The following is a 24,886-nucleotide window of genomic DNA, read 5'->3' as shown; positions in this document are numbered from 1 at the left end:
TTCAATCTTAACACACTATTTTTAATTAAGTTACCACTTGTCATCTCCAGGGCATATGGAGCTTTTCATTCTCCTTTCCGCCTTCATCCCCATTCTAAATAATTGATTTACAGTGGCTCCTACTCTGAAAACCAGGGTTCCAGTCCTGGCTTTCTGGCACACTCTCTTGCTGGCCTTGACCTTGAACTTGACCTGTCCCCATCTTCATTTCTTTCTATAATGAGGAAGGCAGACAGAAAAAACATTGCTATATGCTTAAATCTAATCTTTTCATTACAAAAGAAAATAGAGATCATCAATTACAAAGGCATGTTAAAAGGAAAAAGTGAACATCTCTTGATCATTTGCCACAGTGGGGTAAACATATTGAGTATATTCTTCCACATTTTTTTGAGGCATAAGATAAAATTTGCATCAATTAGACATACTATTCGAGAACTTTATTTTTCTTTTAACTTAGTGCTATAGCATTTTTCTCTGACAAGTAACTTAAGCTTTGTGACAGTAGGGGTTTTGTCTGCTTCCTTCACTGAGATATTCCTAGGGACTAATACACTGTCTGACAAAGTACCTGACAATAAGTGTTCAATGAATAAGTAGATGGAATGAATCCTCCAGCCTGTCAGATCCACCAGTTCTATGGGCTCAGGGATATGCCTATTGGTCTCTATGTTCTCAGCACCAAAGTACCAGGCACACATTAAGCACTTAATAAATATATGTTAAATTAGCATATGGCTCAATGATGAAACCACCGAATTCCTTTTTACTGCACCAGTGTGCTGATGTACCACAATAATCAACTACTGCCCTGCTGATAGAAAACATTTCCTGTGAACGTCATTGCAATGATAATGCCTGCACACTTACCCTAGTTTAAAAGTTTTTGTAGAATGAGCCTCTTTTGGAGGAGGCCATCGATCTGGTCCAAATGTCTTCTGAAGTCCCATCCCTCCTAGAATTTCAAAACCTTTAATACATTTACGATTAATTTTTCAGCTTGTATGAGAGCCACTGCCTACGATTTTGCACAATGATCTCCTTTACATATCTCCCTACAGAAATCCAGTGCCTCCCAAAACTGTCGAGATGCAGCCCAAACACTATATAGTTCACACAATAGTTCAGAATGCCTGAAAGACTTCTAGAAACAAACAGGCTGCCTGTGTTGTTGGTGACCAACATGTACTGCACGTAGCACAGTAGCACTTTAGTCATCACCTGGGGAAGGGCAGTTTTCAGGCAGTGACAGGTCCATATTGTTGACTGATTCCTTGTGTGCTGAGGAGGGCTCAGCAGAAAGAGGGAAACAGACGAGAGGGTGGCAGACTTCCAAGGGCCTGAGATGGCACAATGTGCTGAGCAGCAGAGGCCACTTCTGCCTACATAAGGGTACAGGGAGTCTGGGGATATTTGCGAATTCTCTAAGAAGTGAGGTTAAAGAGCTGTCTGAACTCTCCAAAGGGAAAGACTGCAGGAAGCTACCTTTCTGCTTATCTAATGTTTTCATACCAAAGATATTTAGTAAATTCTATTATGTGTGAGAGCAGTGCAAGGCATTAGGAAGGCAACAAATAAGTAAGGCAGATTTAGTCTCTACATTCTTGTATTGAGGCTTAAAGACCACTGTCTTTCCATCAAGGAACCTGAAGCGGACAAATACAGATTGCTGGAGCCTTTTCTTTCCACCACAAAATCTAATTTGTGTCCCAGTCACTGCTTCTTCTGTGAAAAACACAGCTCCAGTTCTCTCCATGAATGGAGAAGTTGATCAGAGATATTTCCCTTTGAGTGATCACCAAGCAAAACAGCAACACACACACTGAGTGTGCTTCCTTTTTCCCCAGGAGCTCCTGCCATACCATGGGTTTGCTGGGCTGTCCTCGTAACAGGCAAAAAAGAGCTGTGCAGTGGCACTTACTGCTGGAGAGTCAACATGCAAAGAAGCATAAACCCTGAGACTCAAAGGGAACCTTCAAGACCATCTAGTTCTACTCCAGGCATTTCTTATCCTTTAATGAGTCCCATATCTTTTTGAAAATCAGTGCCCCTCTAGACTTTCTGTACCAAAAAAAAAAAAAGATATTTACATAACCGTCCCTACATTTTTAAGAGCTTCGTGGACACATCATGTGACTAAATTTCCTGGAATTCCAGAGACCCCATATTAGAAATTCCCCTTTTATCAGTCTCTGAGTTGAATAACCTTGCTGGTTGGAATGCCGAAGTAATGTTGTAACCTGTCTGAGAACAGTGCAGGTCATGGTTCAATCCCTTGTGAGCTAATTATCTTCAGAAATGGAAAAACAGTGCTTGGGAGCCATGGACAGAACCTTAAAGCCAATCAGCTGACACATTTGATAGTTTTCAGAGAAGACAATATAAGCACAAAAATGAAGCTGGGTCTGACGACATAGAATGGTGAGCCTCAGAAGTTGTCAGGATTGCTGCCCACTGCTGACATAGCAGTAATATTCCGATGGATCCTCCATTTCATATATGTTCTCCTCAATGGTATAGATGTTTTCCTCTGAGCGCATCCCCTCTGCTACTGTATTAGCTAACCCTAAGGGAGGGAGGTTAGCCAAAGTGATGAGGCTGTGGAAATAAAATGTCACACTTGAGTTCATCATTTCCAGGGTACCACAGAATAAAGAGCATAGGCTTTGCTGAAGAGACAGCGACCAAAGGCAGCACATGATGCCTGACTGGGTCCTGACTAGGGGGAAAAACATAAAATAGAATAATCTGAAGAACATCGAGGAAATCTGAATTAATCTTAATTTTCTTAGTTATAAAAATTAGCATTGTGTTATCTAAGAGAATATTTTTGTTCTTAGGAAGTACAGACTGAAGTGTTTAGGTCAAGCCTCAAGATGTCTGAAACATCCTTAAAATGGTTCAGAAAGAAATTGTGTGCATAGAGAAACAGAAAAAACAAACATATCAAAAGGATAAATCACACATTTAGGTGTTCCTTATACTATTATTTCAATTCTCCTGGGGGCTGGAACAATTTCAAAAAAAATGAATATGGCATGTAGCCAATCAGATTTGAGTTTGAATTTTGTCTCTTTCACTTACCAGCCCTATGACCTTGGGTAAGTTGGATTTATTTTTTCATTCATTTATTCAAGAAATATTTAGTGTGTTACACACTGTTCTATTTACCAAGAGATTCAGCAGTGAACAAAACACAGAAATTCCATGAAGGCTATATATTAGTAAGCTCTGTGTCTCAGGCTCCTCATCTGTAAAATAGGAATAATAAGCATGCTATCTCACCAGGCTGCTTAAGGAGCATTTATTCATTCTATAATCAAATATTTATTAAGTGCTTACCAAGTATCAGGAGCTGTGCTAGGGGATACAGCTATTAATATGGTAGACAAGTTCCTTATTTTCTATGGAGTTTACCTTTATAGGTGGAGATGAACATTAGCCCAATGATGTCATATAAAATGAATTAGTGCATGTGCGTTACCTATGAACGTTATCACGTTTTCGGTTTCAGCTCTAAGAAAGCATAGTGACATAGATAATCTAATCTATGGATAATTAAATTATTTCTTTGGTCTTTTTTACTTCTTTACTGCAGACCATTCTGTCTTCATAAATATACTGCCTACACTTAGTCTAAAATTATTAGTGGTTTAGAAAGTATTCAATGGACAGCGTCATTTTTTTTCCTTGAAATATACTGCATTCTATCAATGTACCAAATGTCGCTAAAATGAAAGAAAAGTTATGCGTGTCTGGGATTGAGGTGTGTGTATGTGTGTTATAAAGATATGTGAATATAGTCAGGAATGAAGACTAAAGCTGTAATGTAACGAACCAGTAGTTCTCAACCTTGTTTTCACATCAGTATCACTGGGAAAGCTTTAAGAAAAATATTTGTGCTTAGGCCTTATCCCTAAAGATTCTAGTTTATTTGCTCTGGGGCTGACAACAGATTGTGTAAGTGACTCTAATAGGTTACCTGAGTGAAGAGCACCTAGACTTGGCTACCAAACCCCTGTGAGTAGATTCTGTATTTCTAGTTTTCTTCTGAAGTCCAATGCCCACACCAGAGCCTGGATGTAGTACATGCTCAATGAATTGAAGGGTCAGTTGATTGATCGAAAAGACCCATTAATATAGAATAAATAAGCATTTCCTATCGACAAGAGATAAATTCTATACCTTCACTTTAGGACTGAGGAATGAGAGGGATTAGGAAGTAAACAGAGCAGTGTGCTTGCATGTCACAAAACTAGGCCTAAAGCAAGAAGGAAGTATAAGTTTAGATCCCAAAGTCCCAGGGTAGGACTTCCAAGAGCAAAGATCAAAGCCATATGAGAGTAGGGGCCTCCGAGATTCCCGCTTTCCCCTACCTCACCACTTATTCTTACCTTGAATTCTGTAACTTCTCTTTCTTATGAGAATACCCTAGGCAAAGAGGAGAAGAAAAGTCAATTAAAATTGCTTTCATAGTTAAATGAAATAAGAAATAAAATGGGCTCGCTGGAGGCAAGGATTGTTTAGGGACATCTGGTCTTGCCATAGATTGAATAAAATCAAACTACCATTGTGTGTCTTGGTTTATTACATGAACTATGCTAGAAAATAATAAAAGTAATATTTAACCAAAATATGGAATACCTACTTTACGTCAGGTAGTATGCTAAGCACCATGGACACAAAAGTAAATCATGAAGCCTGACTTTGTGAAGCCATGTTCTAGTGAGGATATCACTTAAAAAATAATAATAATAACAATAATAATAATAATTTCTCATTTTGATCTGATACAAGGAAAACCAACAATGCACTGGAACTGATAATAGAGAAGGTAGTCAAAAAGAACTTCCAGAAAAGGTGACTCTTAAGGTCAACTCTGAAAGAAGAGAATGAGTCAGCCAGCGAAGAGCCAGGTGGAGCATTCCAGGCAGACTAAAGCCCTGATAGAGATCATGGCAAGTGCCTGAAACCAAAAATATGGCTGGAATAAAAGAGTGACCCAAGATAAGGTCTGAGAAGCAGGCAGCCTAGGGCTGGATCCTACAGGACCGCTTAAGTAAAAATCAAGGGTTTGGATTTTATTCTAAGGCATGTAAGAAATACAAAGGGCAGAAATATAATATGATTGGGTTTTAAGACGATCACTCAGACTGCTGTGTGGAAAGTGGGTTAAAAAGAGGTATAAAAAAGTGAGGAGGTCAGTAGAAATGATGGTGCCTCAAAGTAAGGTGGTGACCGAGAGAGATGCAGAATAATGAATGGATTTTAGATATGTTTTGGAGAAAGACCCGCAGGAACTGAATTTGAATTGTGTATTAGGAGTGAGGATAAAGGATTCAAGAATGACTTCTGTCTTTCTGGGCTTAAGCGACCAGATGGATGGTAGTGAAACACCGTGATGGGAACGACCAGGGAGGGAGAGGTTACATTTTGGGAAGGCAATATAAACTCCACTGGGTATGTTAGATGTGGGACACATCTAAGAGGAAGTATCAATTGGACAAACTTCTGAGAGTTGGAGAGAGGTATTAAGAATGACATTAAGTCTATGAAAATATAGGTCATCACCTAGAGATGCAGAGAGAAGGAAAGGTTCAGCCCTGAGGAACCTCAACATCTAAAAGTCTAGCAGAAGAATAGGAAATAACAAAAAAGACTGGAAAGAAATGGCCAGTGAAGTAGGAGAGCAGTGTTTCAGAAGCCTAGAGAAGGAAGACTTTCTAGAATGAATGAGAGTCAATTTAATTAAACACTGCTGAATGACTGATCACAATGACTTTGTGTGTGTTGCTTAACCTTTCAGCACACTGGTTCTCCATTTGGTAAATTAGAATGATATTACAACCTTTCTCAAAAGAGTAGTTGTAAGGATTTAATGCACATAGAGTACTACTCAGCAGCTTCTAGAAACATCCTGGTTTTCCCTGCACTGTCTCCACTTTTAACATTGGAAGTCCCACATCTAAGGATCCACCTTCAGTTCTGGGCAAATCTGGGATACTTGGTCACCCTACACACAGTCCACATTTGTGTATCAGTAAGAAAGGCTGCTAGAATGCACTAATCTCCGGGTGTAAGGCCTTGGCCTCTGTCCTCAAAGAGAAGAGAATATATCACCATAATAGGTGTAAGGCCTTTGGGCTGATAGAACTGTGGCCATAGTTTCCCAGGTGTTATCATCTAATGAAATTTACCAAGTTAAATACACTTTAAATATGAGGTTTATTGTATATAAAGCATCCTTTAGTAACAATTTTTAAAATAAAGGTATGTAACTTAAAAATGCATTGTGCTGAGTGCCATGATGGAGGAAAATACTAATGCTGCAATCTGGCCATGACCCAATGTTAAAAGGACTTGATATCTCTCTTTAAAGACTTATTTCTGAGAAACAAAGATAGAAAATTCACAGAAGGAAATGATTTTCATTGTTGTGCTTCCTAATAAAGCTAGACATATTCATGAATTAAAAGGTTCTTTTCTTTCAAAAGAGAATCGGTACTGGAATCAGCCTGCCTGGATTCAAATTCCATCTTTGTCACTTACTGATTCTGAAACCTTGGGAAAGTAACTTACTCTCTCTAAGCTCTACTCTCCTCTATGAGGATAACAATCCTACCTACCTTATAAGGTGGAGATGATGATAAAATGCATGTAAAACATTTAGCACCATGTCTGCCTGTTACATGGTAACCATTGATAATAATAATGATATTATTATTATTAAGGTTTAGAAGAACTAAAGAGTTTTAGACTAACAACCTTTGGGTATAAATATAAACTTATATTTCTATCTAGGTTTATATTAGTTCCTATATTAATAGTTCCTCATCAGAGGGAGAGAAAAGCAACATTAAATTACTTACATTTGAGAATTAAGGCACCAAAGATAAGAACCAGAGTCAGCCCAGCAGAGATCCCTGCTCCAATGTAGACACTTATCCTGGTGTTCGCACCAGCGTCTTGTAACTCATTAGCCAATGTGGATATCTGCTATGGAAACACAAACAAAACTGTAGCATATGGCCAGAAATTGGTTGTGTGCTCAGCTATCCTCATGACTTGTGCATTAGACTATCTCTTTTAAAGCATCACAGGAGTACAGGGACACTGAATCCACCCTTGATCTGCCCCCTTCTAGACAAAACTCAAACCACCCAAAGAAAAGGAGTAGCTTAGTCTTTGGAGTTATCAGGGGACTAAAATACGCCCTTCTGTGCCTTGGATAGAGAAGGAACTCTTAGTAAATGGACTGTGGCCCTCTCCCCTACACAAAAATGGATTTTAGAGTAGACTCCTATTCACCCAGGATCCCCTGGTGTTCCCAGGGAGTTGCAGAGTGGTCTACATTTACAAGCAGTGAAGCCCTTATTTTGAAAGAAAGACAGTTACTTAAGAGCCAGGTTTTTGCAGCCAGACAGTCCTGGGTTCAAATCCCAGCTCTGTCACTAAGAGCTGAGTCATCTTGTAGAGTTATTGGGAAAATTAAGTATCAAAAATATAAAATCCCTGGCACAGGGCCTGGTGCATGATAATGCTTGATCAGTAATAGCTATCATTGCTTTTGCTCTAATTAATTTGGTTTTTTGATAACTGAGAGTCACAGAGAAAATCCTCTGCTTCTAAGATTTCAGTCCATGCCCACCCCCCTTTAAAAATAATACTAAACATTTTTAAAACAATGAAGTCAAGGATGCTACATGCAAGGTACTGTGCATCAAGCATGTGGGTACACAGAGGTACTACAGAAGCAGTCCTTGATTACAAAAAAGAGCAGAGAGAAATACAAAGTGCTGAGCCTCAGTTGTGAACACACAAGTAGGCGATTAAGTCAAATGAATAGGTCTTCAAAGAACTTTTAAGTCATTACTACAAATTTGCTTTCTAGTGGTTTCCCTTTTTACTCTAAGAAGATGAGAGAACACTGAAATTGTGATTAGTGGTAATATTGCTTTATTTATAGTTAGATACATAAATTCCTGGTTTAGAATATTCCTGACTGGTGTCTTGTTATACAAAAAAAAAAAAAATCTTTCTCATTTGAGTTGCAACAGAAACAAGAAGAAACATATTCTAGGGAGGTGGAGGGTCTTTGAATTCTTCACAGTGGTATACAGCTATGAACTCTGAGAAGGACAAAATGCTAATGCTTCCTCTTTTGTTTTTCCAGCACTTACTATGTGCCAGACACTCTACATGCATCATCTCATTCCACCCTTACAACAGGTCTATGTAGTTACTGTCATCATCAACATGTCAAAGCAAGGAATCTGAAGCTAAGGGAGATTAAGCCTTTTTTCCCAAAAGAAAGAGTGGGTTGGAAAGAAGGCTAAAGTCATACTTGCTTTTCTGAGTTAAACACAATGTTAGCTCCCACACACAAAAAAGTTACTTACTGTTTGACTTCTATCACGGAAGGTCTCCATTGTCTGCGTCTCTGACACAAAGAAGAGAATACCCAACAGAACAGTTAAAAATGTTTTCTTTCATTTGAGTTAAAAACAATCTTAAATATGCCTATAATCCTATTAGAAATTATTTTTACTCCATACTCTTGACAGTAATTAATTGGGAGACCAACAAAATTTACTAAACACTCACCAATCAACTTTAGGACGACCACATTTTTTCATCCAGGAAATGAACCCAGCTACTTATGTTTTATGAAATGGAGATTTCTGCCAGGAAGACCTCCACTGAATACATAGTTTGCTGTATTCACAGGGCCCTAACAGGGTCTGCAGAATTCCAACAACATTGCTAACACTCAGGCAAGCATTACATTGTAATTAGGCTTCGACAGATAACAAAAGTTAATTTTCCTGAAAAAGCCTGGCATTTTCTCAATAAGAGGGAGAGAGGGTATTCAGTTGCCTAAAAATGAAAATAAAAATAACTATAGCTACATTTACCATGAGCAGGCATTGTGCTAAACTCTTGAAGTAGCTCATTCAGCATTCAAAACAACTATCCTAAAGTAGGGACAATCAGTCCCATTACACAGATGAAGAAGCTGAGAATTAGGAAGTTAAGGACTTAACCTAGGTCACACAGCTTAGTGAATGACAGAAATGGTCTTCTAATTTAGGTCTGCATGGCTTTAAGCATACATTCTTTTTTTTTTTTTTAATTTAAGTAGAGCTGGTATATAATATTATATTAGTTTCAGGTGTACAATATAGTATATTGTATATCTTACAATATAATTACCATACTAAGTCTAACAATCGTCTGTCACCATGGAGACTTATCAGAATATTATTGACTATATTCTCCTTTACATTTTTCACCGAGTATCCCACTCCAACTATCAGTTTGATCTCTGTTACTATAAGTCTGTTTTTGTTTTATTTGTTCATTTGTTTGGGTTTTTTAAATTCCACATATAAGTAAAAACATAAGGTATTTATCTTTCTCTGTCTGATTTATTTCACTTAGCATAATACCCTCTAAGTCCATGAATGTTGTCAAAAATGGCAAAATGGCATTGTTTTTTTAGGGCTGAGTAATATTCCATTGTATATACATCTTTATCCATTCATCTATCGATGGACACCTAGGTTGCTTCCATATCCAGGCTATTATAAATATAAGCATACATTCTTAACTCTGCTGCCTTCAACAACCTTTGCATCAGCATTGTCACTACTATTAAGTGTGTCACATTGCCTAGCTGCTAGCTCACCTTCTTTCCTCTTTGTTCATTTATTTGTTCATTTATTTATTTATTTATTTATTTATGCCTATCCATTTGATGAACATGTAGTAAACCTCTTCTCTGTCAGGCAATAGAGGACAGAGCAGTGAACAAGAGGGGCATGGGCCCTAACGTCATAGACTCTGCATCTTAAATATTAATGGTCAGCTTTATAAAATGAAGTATGCCTACTCATCCTTCTGGCTGAGTCAGAGACTGAAAATTCTTAAGTGTCATGATCACTTTCCAGAGGCCTAAAAGTACAAACCCTTTAATATAGTACTCCTTGTTTAATAGACTATGATTTTAATATTATAATAGCATAGTCTTGGCCTAAAACTATAAATAAAAGAGAGATTATCTTCCACTTAGATTTTTGTTTTATTGCCCAAAGGGAATTTAAAGTATAAAAACCATATTAATGGAACCATTAAGTAAACATAAATCTTAACCACACTCAAGATTTCCCAGCGTAAATCTAGTTTCTGCTTTCTTGGCCTAAATGGTAAACTGTCTAACACTCTCTCTCTTTCTCTCTCTCTCTCTCTCTCACTTCATTTAACAGTGAAAACGATCAATAAAATAAAGTCCTTTTAGGTCATCACAGCTTATTTTCACATAAATAGACATCAACCAAGATAGGTAGAACAGTTGGAGGAAGTTGTAATGTTTTTTCTAGGGAACCCAAGAGTTGGCTGTGGTGGAGGCAGCAGTGGTAGAATGTGACGGTCTTCAAAGTATATAAATTTAATAGTTATCATCTAGTATTATGTGCCAGACATGGTGTTTAACACTTTACATGAAAAATCTCTTTTAATCTTGAGGGTAACTAACTGACATAATGTTACTTACCTATTATAGACATGCCGTTAAATATCATTAATTTGGACTTTTAATTTTATTATCCTGTTTTGGAGACAGAAGAAGCAGCTGAGATTCAGAGAAGTGAAAGGCACTGGCCTTGGGCTAGGTTGTACCTAACCAAGAATCCTAGCCACAGGCTCATTTTTTCTTTCTTTCTTTTTTTTTTGATTTATTTGTTTAAATATTTTCTCAGGCCTTTGAAAAGCTTAGAGAGTATAGGTCTATGCCTATATTCCCTGATGTAAGAAAGAGATGGCCCCATCTTTGCTGCCTAAAGGGAAGGAACAAACAAGTAAAAACTAAAAGGAAGGAGACTTCTTTTTATGGTATAGATAACTCTAAGGAATGTACTGCCTCTTGAGGGAAGTGAAATCCCCATCCAGGAGAGTGTGTGGGCATAGAGCAAATGCCCACTTTGGGGCATGTTACAAAGAACACTGAAGCACAGGATGGAAAAGTGGGATGAAACGACCCCTCAAGTCCCTTCTAGGTCTACAGTTGTAGGACTTTTTAAAATATAATAACAGCATACAATAAATGTCTGGAATTCCTTGATTAGCCCACAATGGGGGTGATCATCTGTTCCCACCATATCTCATTTCCTCACTAACTGCATAAGTGATACTGGCCAACAACCACTAAAGAATCACCAAAGATTAAAACTTTGCAGAGTTGAACTTAATAACTATAATAATAACTAATTTTGAGTGCTTTCTGTGGGCCAGGAACTATGCTGAGCACTTTACATTATCACATACAGTCTTTACAACAATCCTATGAAGTAGGCACTGGAATTACTCTAATTGGAGAGGTGAGGAAATGAAGCCTCACAGACTTTGAGCAACTTTACTGAGTTTACAAAGTTAGTATGAGGAGGTGACATCAGAACCCATTCTACCTATCACCGAAGCACTTGCCCACCATCTCATTCTGCTTCCGGATCTTACTGCTAATGTTAACTACTTAATTAACATGTATTGAGCATATACTACAATCAGACACTGGGTTAAGCACATTAGTCACATTTTCTTATTTAAACCTCATAAAGTGAGACTGATGAGATTTATGTGATTGGGAAATGAGAGTTACCTAATACTAAATTCATTTCACGGAATAAAAATCTGAGCTCCAGAGAGTTTAAGAAAGACTAGAACTCTGAGAGAAAATATTTAAGATGAACCCTTCTGATCAATGTGACCTGAGATCTGCTTTTCTGACCCTATCTTCTCTTCCAGCAAAGCATGGAAAAGTCCTTGCTAAACTAATTAAAGAATTTAGCTGCTCTTACTGAGATAAAAATCTGAGGATGCTGCTAGGTTTTATTCCAGTTAGAAGGGGTCCTAGAAATCACCTAATCAAACATAGACTGTGACCAATTCAAGACAAAATATCACCAGTCCAGGAATAAATCAGAAAATTATAAGAATAATGTAGAGTTTTTCATTAGATTAGATTGACCTAATTGAAGACTGTCGTTTTTTGGCAGTGATGGTAATATTAGAAATTTTGCTTTCCTTACATGGCAAAATACGTAGATAGAAATTCCTTTGGTGGAGGAGGGGATCAGGAATTTTAGTGGGTCATGAAATCTAAAAGTGTCTGGACAGAAGAGGAAGCTGAGATTCAGAGAACTGAAAGGCACTGGCCCTGGGCTAGGTTGTATCTAACTAAGGGTCCTAGCCACAGGCTCATTTTTCCCAGCACAGGTTTATCTCAACCACCTCCCTCACCTCAAATATTCTCTCAGGTATACAGAAGCATTCATACTTCACTCTTAAACTGTTCTCATCTTTTTTCCATATTCAAGATCTTCTGAACTCAAACCGCCTAAAGGCTTCCTCCTACACCCCATGTATATATAATTACCTGAGTCATGTCCCTCGGTGGTGAGCAACCTTGGAAAGGCTGTAGTAATGTCTCTCCATGCAGTCCAAGCAGGGGTGACCTTGGCTAATGTCAAAAACCAATGTAAGGATGAGGCTTCTCTGAGAGCAGAGAGCTTGTATAGTGCATCAAAAGGGCAGCAGGAAAAACAGGAAACACAACAAATAAAGAGAAACACATGCTCAACTTTCAAACCTGGACACTTTCTTTGAGAGTTTATCACACACTAAATTTAAGAACTGTGTTACAGTCATCATTGTCAGTCTAATTGTTAATAATAGAACTAATAGCCACACAGATGGCCACACTAAATGCTTTTCCGAAAACAGCTCCTACAATTCTTCTAATGGCCTATATTGTAGGTATTATATTTCACAGAGGAGAAGGTCACAGAGTTTAAATAACTTGTCCAAGATTACACGGCTAAGTAAGAGTCAGAGTGGAACTGAACTTAGCTCCATCAGCCACAAAGTACATGCTCTATAAATCTTAAAACATGCATGCACTTGCATCCCACCACCACACACATGCACAGTGCAGTGGGTCTCAATCCTGGCTATACACGGGGGAATATCACCTGGGGGAGACTCTGTAAAACCCCAGTGCTCAGGCTCCACCTTCATAGATGCTGCTTTCTCTGGTTTGCAGGTGGGGCCCAAGCATCTGTAGGTGTTACAAAGCTCCCCAGGTGAGTCTAATGAGCAGTCAGGGTCTCAAACTACTTATCCAGGCCTCTCTTCCCATTTCATAGATCCCTTCTATGAGTTTCAATATAGGTAGGGGATAAAACATGGCTGGACATTGCTAATGGGCCTGTAGGTCATAGGAGCCCACACCCCCAGGGCTGTAATTTGGGAGGTCAGAGATAAGACCAATCAGTATATTTAATATGATGTGTAAATGAACCTTACTCATAAAGAAAGCATGCAAAGGTCCACTCACCTGGTATGATTTCCAACTGCAGGTTTGATTTTTTATCATTCATTGGGCCTGGGAACTGGATGCGGCAGCAATAAATCCCACTGTCGGCTAACGTCACATTCTCTATGGTCAAGGACACGTCTCCTTTGTATAAATTCCCCTTTAGTTTGTATCTTCTGGATATCTGATATTTCAAGTCCCTTCCATCAGTGCTGAGCACCATATTGTAACATTGAAAAGCAGGACAGGATCCCTTGCCCCAGCACACAGGCACGAGATCCTCAGAGGTGGCTGGCACGTAGCTGCAGGGTAGATAAGCATTCTGACCCACCTCAACTATGTACGATCCTTTCAAAGACTCTGAATAAAAAGAAAAGGAGAGCAGGATGCAGGCAATGAGTGAGATTGTTCCATTTCGGGAAAACTGCAAGTAATGCCTTGTAGAATGAAGAAGACACTGCTGCTATCCTGTTTGGAGGATGATTCACTATGACAATGACTCTCAGACTTGAGGGGCATCAGAATCACCGGGAAGTCTTGTTAAACACAGATGGCTGGGCTCAACTACTAGAGTTCCTGATTTAATAGGTCTAGGGTAGGGCCTAAGAATTTGTATTTCTAACAAGTTCCCCTTCCCAGGAATTGCTGATATGGCGGGTCTTGGACTTTCACTGGAGAACCAATGCTCTAGGAGAGAATTGTGGCCCAGTCTTATGAACACCAGAGGGCAGGGCTGATGGAAACAGACAGTCATTGTCAGCCAGGAGAACAGCTCAGCCATTTCTACTAGTTGTCTGTTCATCAACGAAAGTCAGTTATCCTAACACAATTCTCTCTTCCTTTTCTCTATTTTTTCTTAAGCACCAGGCACATAATGAATAAAAACCCTTCCTTAAATAAGAAGCTAATGTGTGACTATTTTTAGGTTTAAAATTGCCTTAAAAAAAATTAACTGTTAAAGTGTTTTCTCATCTTTTTCCTATATTCAAAATCTTCAGAACTCAAACTACCTGAAGGCTTCCTTCTACATCCCATGTATAATTACCTGAGCCATGTTCCTCAGTAGTGAGCATCCTTGGAAAGGCTGTAGTTAAATAATAAAGTCAAAAAGTATGAAAAGGGTATATGAAATATACTCCCTCTCTGCTCTTTCCCATTTACCAGCTTCCCTTTATAGAGTTTACACATTAAGAAGCATTCGTGTATTCCCACACTCTGCCACACACACACTCAAATAGAAGTCTATTATATGTTTTATTGTGCTCCTTGAAGTTTTTCAAATAACATTATGACTTAGACATTTGATATCATTACGTATAGTCAATTTCACTGTTTGTACCATGGGTATATCGCAATTTATTTCTTTTGTTCACTTCCCCATTGGCGGACATTCTCTATTGCAAACATTACGACAACCCTCGCATCTTTATCTTGCCCTATCCCATTGCAAAAGTCCATGCCCAGACTTACTTGTAAGTAGTAGCAACCACAGGACACAGTCAAAGGAAAGATGTGAAAACATGAGTTCTGCAGAAGAAAGTGAAAGAATGGCTGTTTACGGGCCGCTTTAATTCTCCAATTGAACTGGATACTTCCTGCAACTGCGTCTCTACTCCGCAATCACGACAGCGGTGGCCGCTTCCCTGAGCGCCAGCCCGGCACACGAAGGCATCTGACTACCGAGCACTCCTCTGTGAATGCTGCCAAGTCTATGGTCACATCAACGAAAACCCCAGTTCTCAGTCATGCTACACCACACACATCCTGTAAGGGCTCTGATATTTAACCTGGTAGTATTAACAAAGAGGAAGCAATACTCAAAGGAAGAAGTGTCAGACCAGAAAAGTGTCAGCAAGTAAAGAGAGTCCTCTGATACCTCCGATGAAATAGTCCTCTGTTTGAAATGGACCATGTGTGGATCCAGCTGGGCACCAGGGAACACAAGGTAGAAACATATGCACTCATTCAGAACATCAGTCTATTGGTCGGTCGTGAGACCATTGCTGACACGTGTGTCAGGCACTGGACCGGGAGCTGAAGAATACCACAGTGAATGGCATGTTCCTTATCCTTACACTTACGGGCCCTTTCCATTCCACTCAGGAGCCTAATTCTTAGCCTTGTTCTGAAAAAATTGGCCTATGTCACATAACATTGATGGCTCTCAGTTTCCCCATTTATAAAACTTATAAAATGAAGAATTTGTATTAGGTGATATATGCATAGTTCCCTGCTCTAACATTCTGGTTTTGACTCAAACTTTCAAACTCTTCCACTTAGGGAAAACTCAGTCCTGTTGGCAAGGTTCCTTTTTCCCTACTGGGGGTGGAATTAAGGGGAATTGAGGGGGCCTCCATATTCTATTCCCCTCATATACACAAGATGTCCCCTCCCCTCCCACACCACGGGCTTCAGGCATAAATTATCAGAAAGTGTTAAATTACCGCCACACTGTCCACCACTGAAGAAACATCTCAGACCCAAACAGTTTCAGCCCTGGGAGGGTGACTTTTGTCTGGAAACCTTAAGAGCCAAGAGTTCCTTACAAAAGGGAATGGAGCTCACAAGCTGAATTGTTTCTGAAAACCCACAGTCTTCCTCTGTCTTTCCTTCCTGAATTTTCTTGTCACTCACCTTTATGCCATTAAATGCATTTAATATAAATCTCCAGCTTCATCAATGTGTGCATTTCACAGCATCACAGAGCCAGTAGATACTCCAGAGATCAGAGTTAAGTTCTTCATTTTATAGACAGGGAAACTGAGACCCGAGAAGACTGATTTGCCCAAAGGCACGTGATAGCCGATTTCAAATGAGAACACTTAGTCCCTAAACTCCGGATTTTCCACTATAAACTATGTTTCACAAATTTCATGTGTGTCCTTAATATGTCTGCTCACATAACTAATAACAACCAGCAAATGCCCATATTGGAGTGTAAGGTGGAGTGGATTAAGCAAGGGGTCAGGGGTCATATTTACTAACAGTATGTGGTGTGAATTATCTATCAATAAAGCTGCTAACGAAGAACAAAAATTTGGCTAACATTCTGGCCAGGCTTCTTCCACTCCGCATTTGCTCAGGCCAATCTGCCCCTGACAAGGCCTAGCTCATTGTCCCTTAAGAAATTCTGTCTGGTGCCAGGAAGAGTGCTAGAAATGCTTTCTGGCCTGTGGTGGCTTTCTGGCCTTAAAAAAAAAAAAAAAAAATTAGGACTATCCTTGTATCTTTATCTTGCACTATCCAATTGCATGTAATTCTTCCGTTTGTAATCAAATTTCCCTGATTATCTAAAAAAAAATGTTCTTATAATAGGTTTGTTTAAATTTAGACCCAGTTAGGTTCCTACATTGCATTTGGTTGTTATGTCTCTTAACTACCTTTCAATCTAGTACAGTCTTCCCTCCTCTCCCCTCCCCCTACATTGGCTGGCTATGTAAGTCAGTTGTCTTGTGGAATGTTCCACATTCTGGGTTTGTCTGTTCCTTGTGGTGTCATTAAATTATTTCTCTTTTCTTTCTATTTCCTATAAATAAAACAGCACTAGAGGTTTGGTTAGATTTAGGTTTGACTTTTTGGCAAGAATATTTCACAGCTAGTGCTGTGGGTTTCAGATTTCATCACAACTATCTGATTGCTCCACATTAGAAGCCCCTAAGATTGATCAGCCTGTACCTTTCTTTTTTAACTAGACATTATATTCTGAAAATCTCTCCATTTCAGTTCATATAGAATGTCCTCATTCTTTATTACAGCTACATATACACATTCCATTCAATAAAACACTGGGTGACAATAACTAAGTTATCACCCCCTTGTCTCAGTTTATTTGTAAACATGATCATAGGAGACTCATTTAGGCCTATGATTCTTTAATTATGTGCAATGGAAGTTTGATTTTTAAAAGAAACCCTTAAATATGTTTTTTGTAAAGAAGTCTTTAATGGAATTAACTGGTTTCTAAATTGTGTTTAGAAAGTTGCATCGTGAATTTTCTTAAGGAACAGTTGTTGAGCGTTGGTTATAATCACGTACAGGGACATTACATAAAAACTACTGCATTAGATACTACTGTAGAGCTTAAGTCAGTGGTTTGCTTTCTCCCTTCATCAGCAGGAAAAGTGAGAGAAAATCTGACTCCTTAAAGATAGCCTCCAAAAGCAAATGGAAACATTAGCATTAGAATTATATGTAATTAGAATTACAAAATAAGAGATAACTACAGGGCCACTTGACAAAATTCATAAAATGAAGTTAGAGAATTTTACCCAGGTCAGGCAGGATACAGAGAAAAAAATGGGTGATATAAATGGGATTACCTAAAAAAACTCAGTCCAAAGCAAAGCCATTGACCACTTACTGACTGGTCAGTCCTACTGTCCCACCAGGGCCAATGCCTGGTGACCTCCACCCCAGAAACATGCTGACTGTGCCACACTCTGAGGCTCTGAGTCATTGTTAGGAGGAAGACAAGAATATAGGAAGGCAGAAGTTTGATTTCCTGGATCTAAAACTGAATGAAAGCTTCCTTCGTGTTCCCCACCCTGGCACATTCCAAAGCAAACACTGAAGATTTGAATAAACTCTCTATCATTCTTCAGTATTCAGAGGATTTGTTAACTATATTTTAGTAAAGAAGTTCTGAGTGCGGTTAGAGGCAATATTAGAACAGGAGTCTGATTAGACTCTCATTTGCTGTCCCAGGTCTCTATAAAGAGCTCTACTTACAAGTATAGCAGTGATAGTGTAAGACTCCAAGGTATAGCTAGTTATAATAAATAAAGGAAATATAGAGAAAAGCTTTTGTTTATTCAATCGTGCTTTTTGAGCATCTACAATGTGTGAGGCACAGGAATAACAGAAGGCACAACTCTTACTTTCCAAATCTTCATGAGCTATTGAGTGAGAAAAGATATATACAAACCTCTAAAAAAAAAAAAAAACAACCCCAAACCAAAAATCAAACAAACAAAAAAAAAAACTCGGTCGAATTAGAATCTATCCTACACAGCGGGGGAGCTGCAGTGGAATAGATATTGGGGAGATTACCATAATGTCCACTAAAAGTAGGAATCCTATAATTAATTTGAATAAAAAAATCCTCTTATTTAAATCTCAATATCTCAGTTAGGTTCCATATACCTTTAGTCCCAAAACTTTGCAAAGGGAGCCATTAAGGTTGAATAGTAAGTGTAAGAGTTTAAATTAAGCAATTTTGAGCTACATCTTCTGACTTCCAGATTGCAGCTAGCCATGTGACTTCCCTTTAAGGGTGAATATAACCTTGTGTGTCTGTACTTGAAAAATGTTTTTAAATTGTCATATTCACTATAGAAAATTCTGAAAAATAAAATAGGAATAAAAATAAAGGCCATAATCCCAATACCATGAAATACCCACTATCAACATAATGGATCATCCTTCAGATATTTTTCTGTGTATCTCTCTATATACACAACAGTGTTACTATCAGTATATCTGATATACTGTCCATGAGTGAGACTCATGGACAACTGTGAACATTATGAACACAATGGGATCCAAGAGAAGGTACAAAACATTTCTTTATACTCCCCATTAAATCTCTTGTCAGTTAATAGACTCCACCTCATATGGAAGTCTTTTTATTTTTATTTTACTATTATTTTTGTGGTCTCAGTACTCTCATTTGCATCAAGTATTTTCATCATTACACCCTCCATGCTCCCCTCCCCCAACACACACACCAGATCCCAGCACTGAGAGGGACCAGACCAGAGATCCTGGAGATACCTAGAAGGAACTCCAGGTCTTTCAGAGTCTTCAGAACGACACAAATTTCTCCCTTACTATTGATCACGTTTCATAGCATGATCTTAGTGTGTTCTTATGCCAACAAACTTTTCTCCCCATTTCATGTTGCAGATAACAGAAGACTTAACTCAAACTACCTTAAACTATAAAGTGAATTTTTTGACTGACATAGGAAAGTCCAGCTTCATGCAAGTCTTAGTTCAATGGACCCCGTGAGGTCACCAGGGACCTTGTTTCTGGCTGTCTCCAGTGTTGGCTCCTTCCTTAAGATTCTGCGGTGTCCCTCTCCTGAACCTGCAGAATACACACCTACATTCCAAGAACATCTCTTGGCTGCTCCCACACAGGCCCCGGGATTCATATTCCCTCAAAGGCCCAAAGTGGATCACAGACTCATTTCTGAACATTCTGTGCCCAGAGGGTCAAAAGGACTAATAAGGTTAGGTCCAGGCCACAATCCCAAAATTGGTGTTCTGAGCGTGAGAGAATGTGGTTTGCCCACCTCCACTCCGCCCCCCCCCGCCCACTCCCCCGCCACATACACACCAAAAGTGCAGTGCATTTCAGGGGTAGAACTGGATGCTGGGTAACAAAAACAAATATCCATTATAAACCCCCTCCTAGAACAGGTTGGGACAAGAAGATGGGGAAAGAAAACCTGTCCTTCCAAATATGTCAACCTTTTTCTTACAAAAATGGCATTTTACTAATACAGTGCTTATTTAACTGACAAAGACACACTCTTCACAACTCTGGGGAGATGATAAAGAACTCTCCTGTTTGTAAAGTTTTTATATTTAGCAACTTGGATGAATGTCAGAGAGATTAAGCTTGAGGTTACGTTCAAACCAGTGTAAGAGCCAGCTCAGAGGCTTCTCAGAGACTGTGACCCACAGCACAAAAAACAGTGGCCTAACCAGAACAAGTCAGCATTACGAGGTATCACAATATTTACGCAGCAAGTAACTTCTAAGAGAAGTTAATGCTATGCCTGCCCACGTAATCAAATCTCTTTAGAGGAAGTGGGGAGGGATGTGGGAAAATGTATCTTAAATAGCTCAATGAACCTCCCAGTGATGGAACTGAAAAGAATGAAAAAGGGTCTACCGAGGAGAAAATTCTGTTAAACTAAGCATGAGTCACTGTGAGCACTCTTATCTGCAGTCTCATCTCGAAAATGCAAGTCCCAATACCTCCTACAGAGGCCATACAGGTGGGGGAGCTGTATGAGTGGTCACTCATCCTGAGCATGTTCTCCAATGTGGCATGTCTTCTTTCTTTTTATTTGCTTATTAGTCTTTTACTCTAGGTTCAGAGTAAAGCTAACCATACTCCTCAGTTCAAGGGACATAATAATCATCAGTCCTGGTGAGCTTTCATATTTTATATCAGTTTATTATTTTCTTCTTTTGAACCATATTCTCAGTTTTATTATTATTTTCTTCTTCTGAACCATATTCTCAGTTTTCACTTCTCATAGGCATCCAGTTACAAGAGAATATTGAGCACTTAAGTCTTTCAAAGTGCTCATTCCAGCTTACATTCTCATTGGCAGTGAGAACAACTCTTATGATGCTCTATGTCTGCAAATATCAGTACTGTCAGACTATTAAATTTTCCAATATGATGGATATTTGATGATGTCGTAATATGGTTTCAAGGTTAAGCTACTGTTTAATGGAAAGTATTACAAATGCACAAAAAACTGCATAAACTTAAAATTTATAGTTTAAGAATACATACAAACACTCAAGAAATCAGGACCCAAAACAAAAAATAAAACATTGCCAATCTCTTACTTAAGTCTCTCTGATCCCCATTCCAAGTCCATGAATTCCTTCTTGATCACAAACCTTCCCCCTCTCTGACAAGTAATTGCTAGTCTAAATTTTGCAATAATTGTTTCTTTACCTTTTTTATACTTTCATTGCCTATGTCTGCATCCCATAATTATATGTAGTTTTGTTTTTGAACATCAAGTGAATGAAACTATATTGTCTGTAAGCTTTTGTTTTCTTTCACTCAGTATATTTATGCAATCCATGCATACTGTTGTATATCACTGCAGGTTGTTTTTATTACTGAATAGTTTTTCTAGAAATGGATGTGCCTCAAATTATTTGTTCCTTCTATTTTTAGACAAACATTTCATCTTCTGTTTCAGTTATTATGAACAATGCCATCCTGGACATTCTTTTACATGAATCCTAGGTGCACAAGATAGGTGCTTCTCTGGAGTACATTTCTGAGAGTGAAATTACTTCGTCATTTTGAACCTTATTAGATAATGCCTGTTTTCTGAAACATCTACCAGAAGTGTGTAAGAATTTCTTATTTCACATCCTCACCAACACTTGAATTGCCAGATGCTATATGTAGTCAAACTGTTAAGATTATAATGGCGTCCCACAACTGCTGTGATTCTGCATTTTTCTCATTACTTATGAGGTTAAATAGGCATTTTTTCTTTTGTATAGAAACCATTTAGATTGAGCCAGTGGAGACCCTGAGGGCCCATGGGAAACTTTTACCTCTCCCATAAAGAATTTAAATTAGGGGCCTTGCCCCTAATAAAAGTTATTACCTCCTTTCCCCACAGCTACCACCCTCAAAAAAAACCTTATGACCTATCTATATGGCAGGGCAAACACCTAATTACTGCCTTCTTATGTCCTATGAATGACCTTCCTCCCCTCTGAAGAAGCCCCAAGGACCTGAACTCATCCTTAGTTGTCATTTTTTCCTCATTTTCCCTTTCTGTCTCTGAAACTCTCATGCATGTGGAGTTACCACACATACATAATTAAATTTGGTCATTTCTCTTATTAATCTGCCTTAGGTCTATTTGATTAGACTAGCCAAAAGAACCTACCTAGGAGAGAGGAACTTCTCTCCTTCTCCCAAAGTGGCTTTATTGTAAATGTTGCTATCAGGTAGAGCAAATCTTCCCATTAGTCCTTTTATCAAAGGCACCTTGGCTATCTGGGTCCTTCTTACCTCCTATAGGATTTAGAATCATCTTACCAAATCAAAAAAAGAAAAAAAAAAAGTGAAAATGTGATTGGCTTACACTGAATCCACAAATCAATGTAAATTTGTCTTTATAATATTGAGTATTCCAATCCATAAATGTTTTATCTCATATATTCAGATTTTCTTTACTACCTCTTAATAAAATTTAAAAATTTTCTCCAGACATCTTTAATTTATTCCTTGACTTTTTTCCTGGGTACTTCACATTATTGATGCTATCTTACATAGTGTCATTTCAAATTTTTAGTTTTGTTTGTTGTGATATTCTGAAATGTACTTTATTTTTGAATGTTCATTTTTTTTTCTCCAACCAACAAACTCTCTTAATAAATTACCTGTAGATTCTATTGAATTTTCTATGTAGACAAACATATTTTCTGCAAATAATGAGCTGCTTCCTTTTCAAACTTACATTTTTAATTTTACAATGCTGGTACGTATTATAAGTATGTACTACAAATCTAGTACGTACTTAATAGTTTTGATAACAAGCATCCTTATTTCATTCCAGCTCTTAAAGGTTTTAGCTTTCCACTGTGGGTATATATAATATATGCTGCAGGTTTTATGGAGCTACCATTAATTAGATTAAGGAAGTTCTCTCCTGTTCCTGAATATTCTAAGAGGTTTTCTTTATTTTACATGAATGCATACTAAATTTTAAAAAATGCTTTTGCACATCTGTTAAGCAATCTGTTAAAGTGATTTTTCTCCTTTATTATTGCGACTATATTTTTTTAATTTTACATTCTTAAAATAAACATGGATTGGTCATAAAACATTACCTTTCATTTTAACATATCACTGGCTTCAATGTGCTAATATTTTTTATGCTAGTCTCATAAAAAGTTAGAGAATGTTTCCTCTTTCTCTAATCTTTGAAAGTCTGTTTAAGGTTAGGTCCCCCTCCCATCCCGCCACCCTGGGAGTCCTTGGTAGAAACTATTTTAAAGTTTCTTTGTGAGGTTTTAACTATTGGTTTTTTTTTTTTTTTTAATCATTAGAAAGCTGTTCAGGTCCGGTCAAGTTGGCAGTCAGGTAAAGGCTGTGCTCGCCTCATCTCACAACCACATCAAAATTATAACCAAACTAAAGAACAAGCATCCTTGGGAGTAGCTTGATGTCTAGCTAAACAGAAGACCTACAACTTGGGACAGAGAAGAGACTACCTCAAGACTGGTTGTGGGGGGCGGTGGGGGGGAGGAGTGAAGGAGGGAAGCAAGCTATTCAGTTTCCCTATTCTTAAACCAATAGTGGTTATTTTATAAGAACATGACCTTTTTGTCTAAATTTTTCAACTTACTGGTATAAAGTTATCCAGAATATTTTCTTAGTATTTCTTACTATTAACATAATCTATAGTAATGTCCCTTTTTACTTCTATTGTTTGTGCCTTCCTCCTTTTCTTATCTCTTCCCTGTAGATAGCAGTAACTCAGAGCCCCAGGCTCATACACCACCTAAGCCCCTTAGGCACCACCTCAGCCCTTTCAGATCAGATGCTTCTGCATAATTAGCAAGGCTGAGACCTGAGTAAGTTGCTTGAGGACAAACTAGTTTCAGAAAGAATTAGAATGGCTCTTCTCTTTCATTCCCAACTTTAGATGGTACCTACCCTGTAAGACGGGTACTATACACCATAGTTAAGGAAACTGATTCAATCAGGACTACACAGTGGAGCCCAAATTCTACCATGCCTTTTTTTCTTTTAAACCTGTTTTAATTTTGCCATTTATTAGCTGAAGTGTCCTTGGTATGTGGCAAGTTACATTTGAGTCTCAATTTCCTCATCCATAAAATAGTTTTTATATATTTTTCCAATTTGACTATGTATAGATAAGATACAAATATGGACTCAGATTATATCCAGCAACTTTGATCATTTCTGGAATATCTTTCATTCTCAATGGCTCTTAACGGGTTGTATGGTATTCATCGTAGAGCCTCATATTTACTGAATGTATTATTGTAAAAATCAGTAAAGACCCAAAAGGCATCTTTCCTAACAGTTCTGATAAAATGCACTCCTGATCAGCCACATCTCTCCACTGGATTCCTATCTTTTGAATGTCTTCCCTTATTCTAAACCTAGAGTGGGGCGCAGGGAACCAGTACCTTTACAGATCTTGGTCATTTGTTATGCAAATATGAGAAGCATCTTAATGTCTTACTCAGTACCAAACGATAATGCCTGAGGTCTTCCCCAGGTTTGTCCACACAGCCCTGGGAGAAAGGCTCTCATCAAGACTCTTATTCACAACATAATACTGATTATTTCGAAAAAATCACACCCTTTTTTAGAGAAAAGATTCTGTAGTCCAGACAGACACAAGTAGCAAGTCTCACTTGTTGAATAAAGTTCAATACCGTAAACAGAACCTGTTTCTCTTCATTTCATTTACCCACACCTCCACCTGGCTGTAGCTACTAAACTTGAGGTAAGAGTGCCACTTACTGTTAGATTCATTACATTGCAATTTAAAACCAGTTCTTCAATCTGACGCAAATGCAAAAGACAAGGCTCAGCAGGAAGACTAGTAATTGACCTTTGATAGTTTACTAAGTACCAGAAATTGTGCTGCTGCTTTGTACCCGTAAAACCACAAAACTGACGCTGTTTCATAAATTGGGGATACCTACCCAAGAAGTTTTCAGGAAGATTAGCGCTGTAAGAACTTAAACTATCCCACAC

The 24,886-nt window shown here is 38.3% G+C and overlaps 1 protein-coding gene across 3 annotated transcripts; it reads right to left on the bottom strand.

The window, feature by feature from the left end:
• On the bottom strand, positions 1 to 15,178 carry HAVCR2 (hepatitis A virus cellular receptor 2). Of its 3 annotated transcripts, none has more exons than XM_011356743.2 (8): positions 14,840 to 15,178; positions 14,415 to 14,453; positions 13,391 to 13,729; positions 12,431 to 12,514; positions 8,400 to 8,440; positions 6,870 to 6,996; positions 4,395 to 4,431; positions 1 to 2,598 (listed from the first exon to the last, which is right to left on the bottom strand). In XM_011356743.2, the coding sequence occupies exons 1-8, from the start codon at positions 14,889 to 14,891 to the stop codon at positions 2,439 to 2,441; spliced, it is 879 nt and encodes a 292-aa protein (XP_011355045.1). In that variant the 5' UTR covers positions 14,892 to 15,178; the 3' UTR covers positions 1 to 2,438. The 3 variants fall into 3 exon arrangements, with proteins under 3 accessions (XP_011355045.1, XP_011355046.1, XP_011355047.1); XM_011356744.2 differs by having other exon boundaries at positions 6,870 to 6,993; positions 14,840 to 15,177; XM_011356745.2 differs by lacking the exon at positions 14,415 to 14,453 and having other exon boundaries at positions 14,840 to 15,157.
• Between the last annotated feature and the right edge of the window lie 9,708 nt (positions 15,179 to 24,886).

The sequence above is a fragment of the Pteropus vampyrus genome, unplaced genomic scaffold (assembly GCF_000151845.1).
Source record: "Pteropus vampyrus isolate Shadow unplaced genomic scaffold, Pvam_2.0 Scaffold30, whole genome shotgun sequence".
Lineage (NCBI taxonomy): Eukaryota > Metazoa > Chordata > Mammalia > Chiroptera > Pteropodidae > Pteropus > Pteropus vampyrus.
The sequence above is the reverse complement of the archived record's forward strand: the minus strand, read 5'-3'. Positions and strand labels throughout refer to the sequence as shown.

Excerpts from the sequence above, each read along its gene's own strand:
- HAVCR2 (XM_011356743.2), bottom strand. The coding sequence starts at position 14,891 with ATGTTTTCACATCTTTCCTTTGACTGTGTCCTGTGGTTGCTACTACTT. Across the intron at positions 12,515-13,390 it reads GCAGTTGGAAATCATACCAG|CCAAGGTCACCCCTGCTTGG; the intron begins GTGAGTGGACCT and ends TTTTGACATTAG. Across the intron at positions 8,441-12,430 it reads CACCGAGGGACATGACTCAG|AGACGCAGACAATGGAGACC; the intron begins GTAATTATATAT and ends TCTTTGTGTCAG.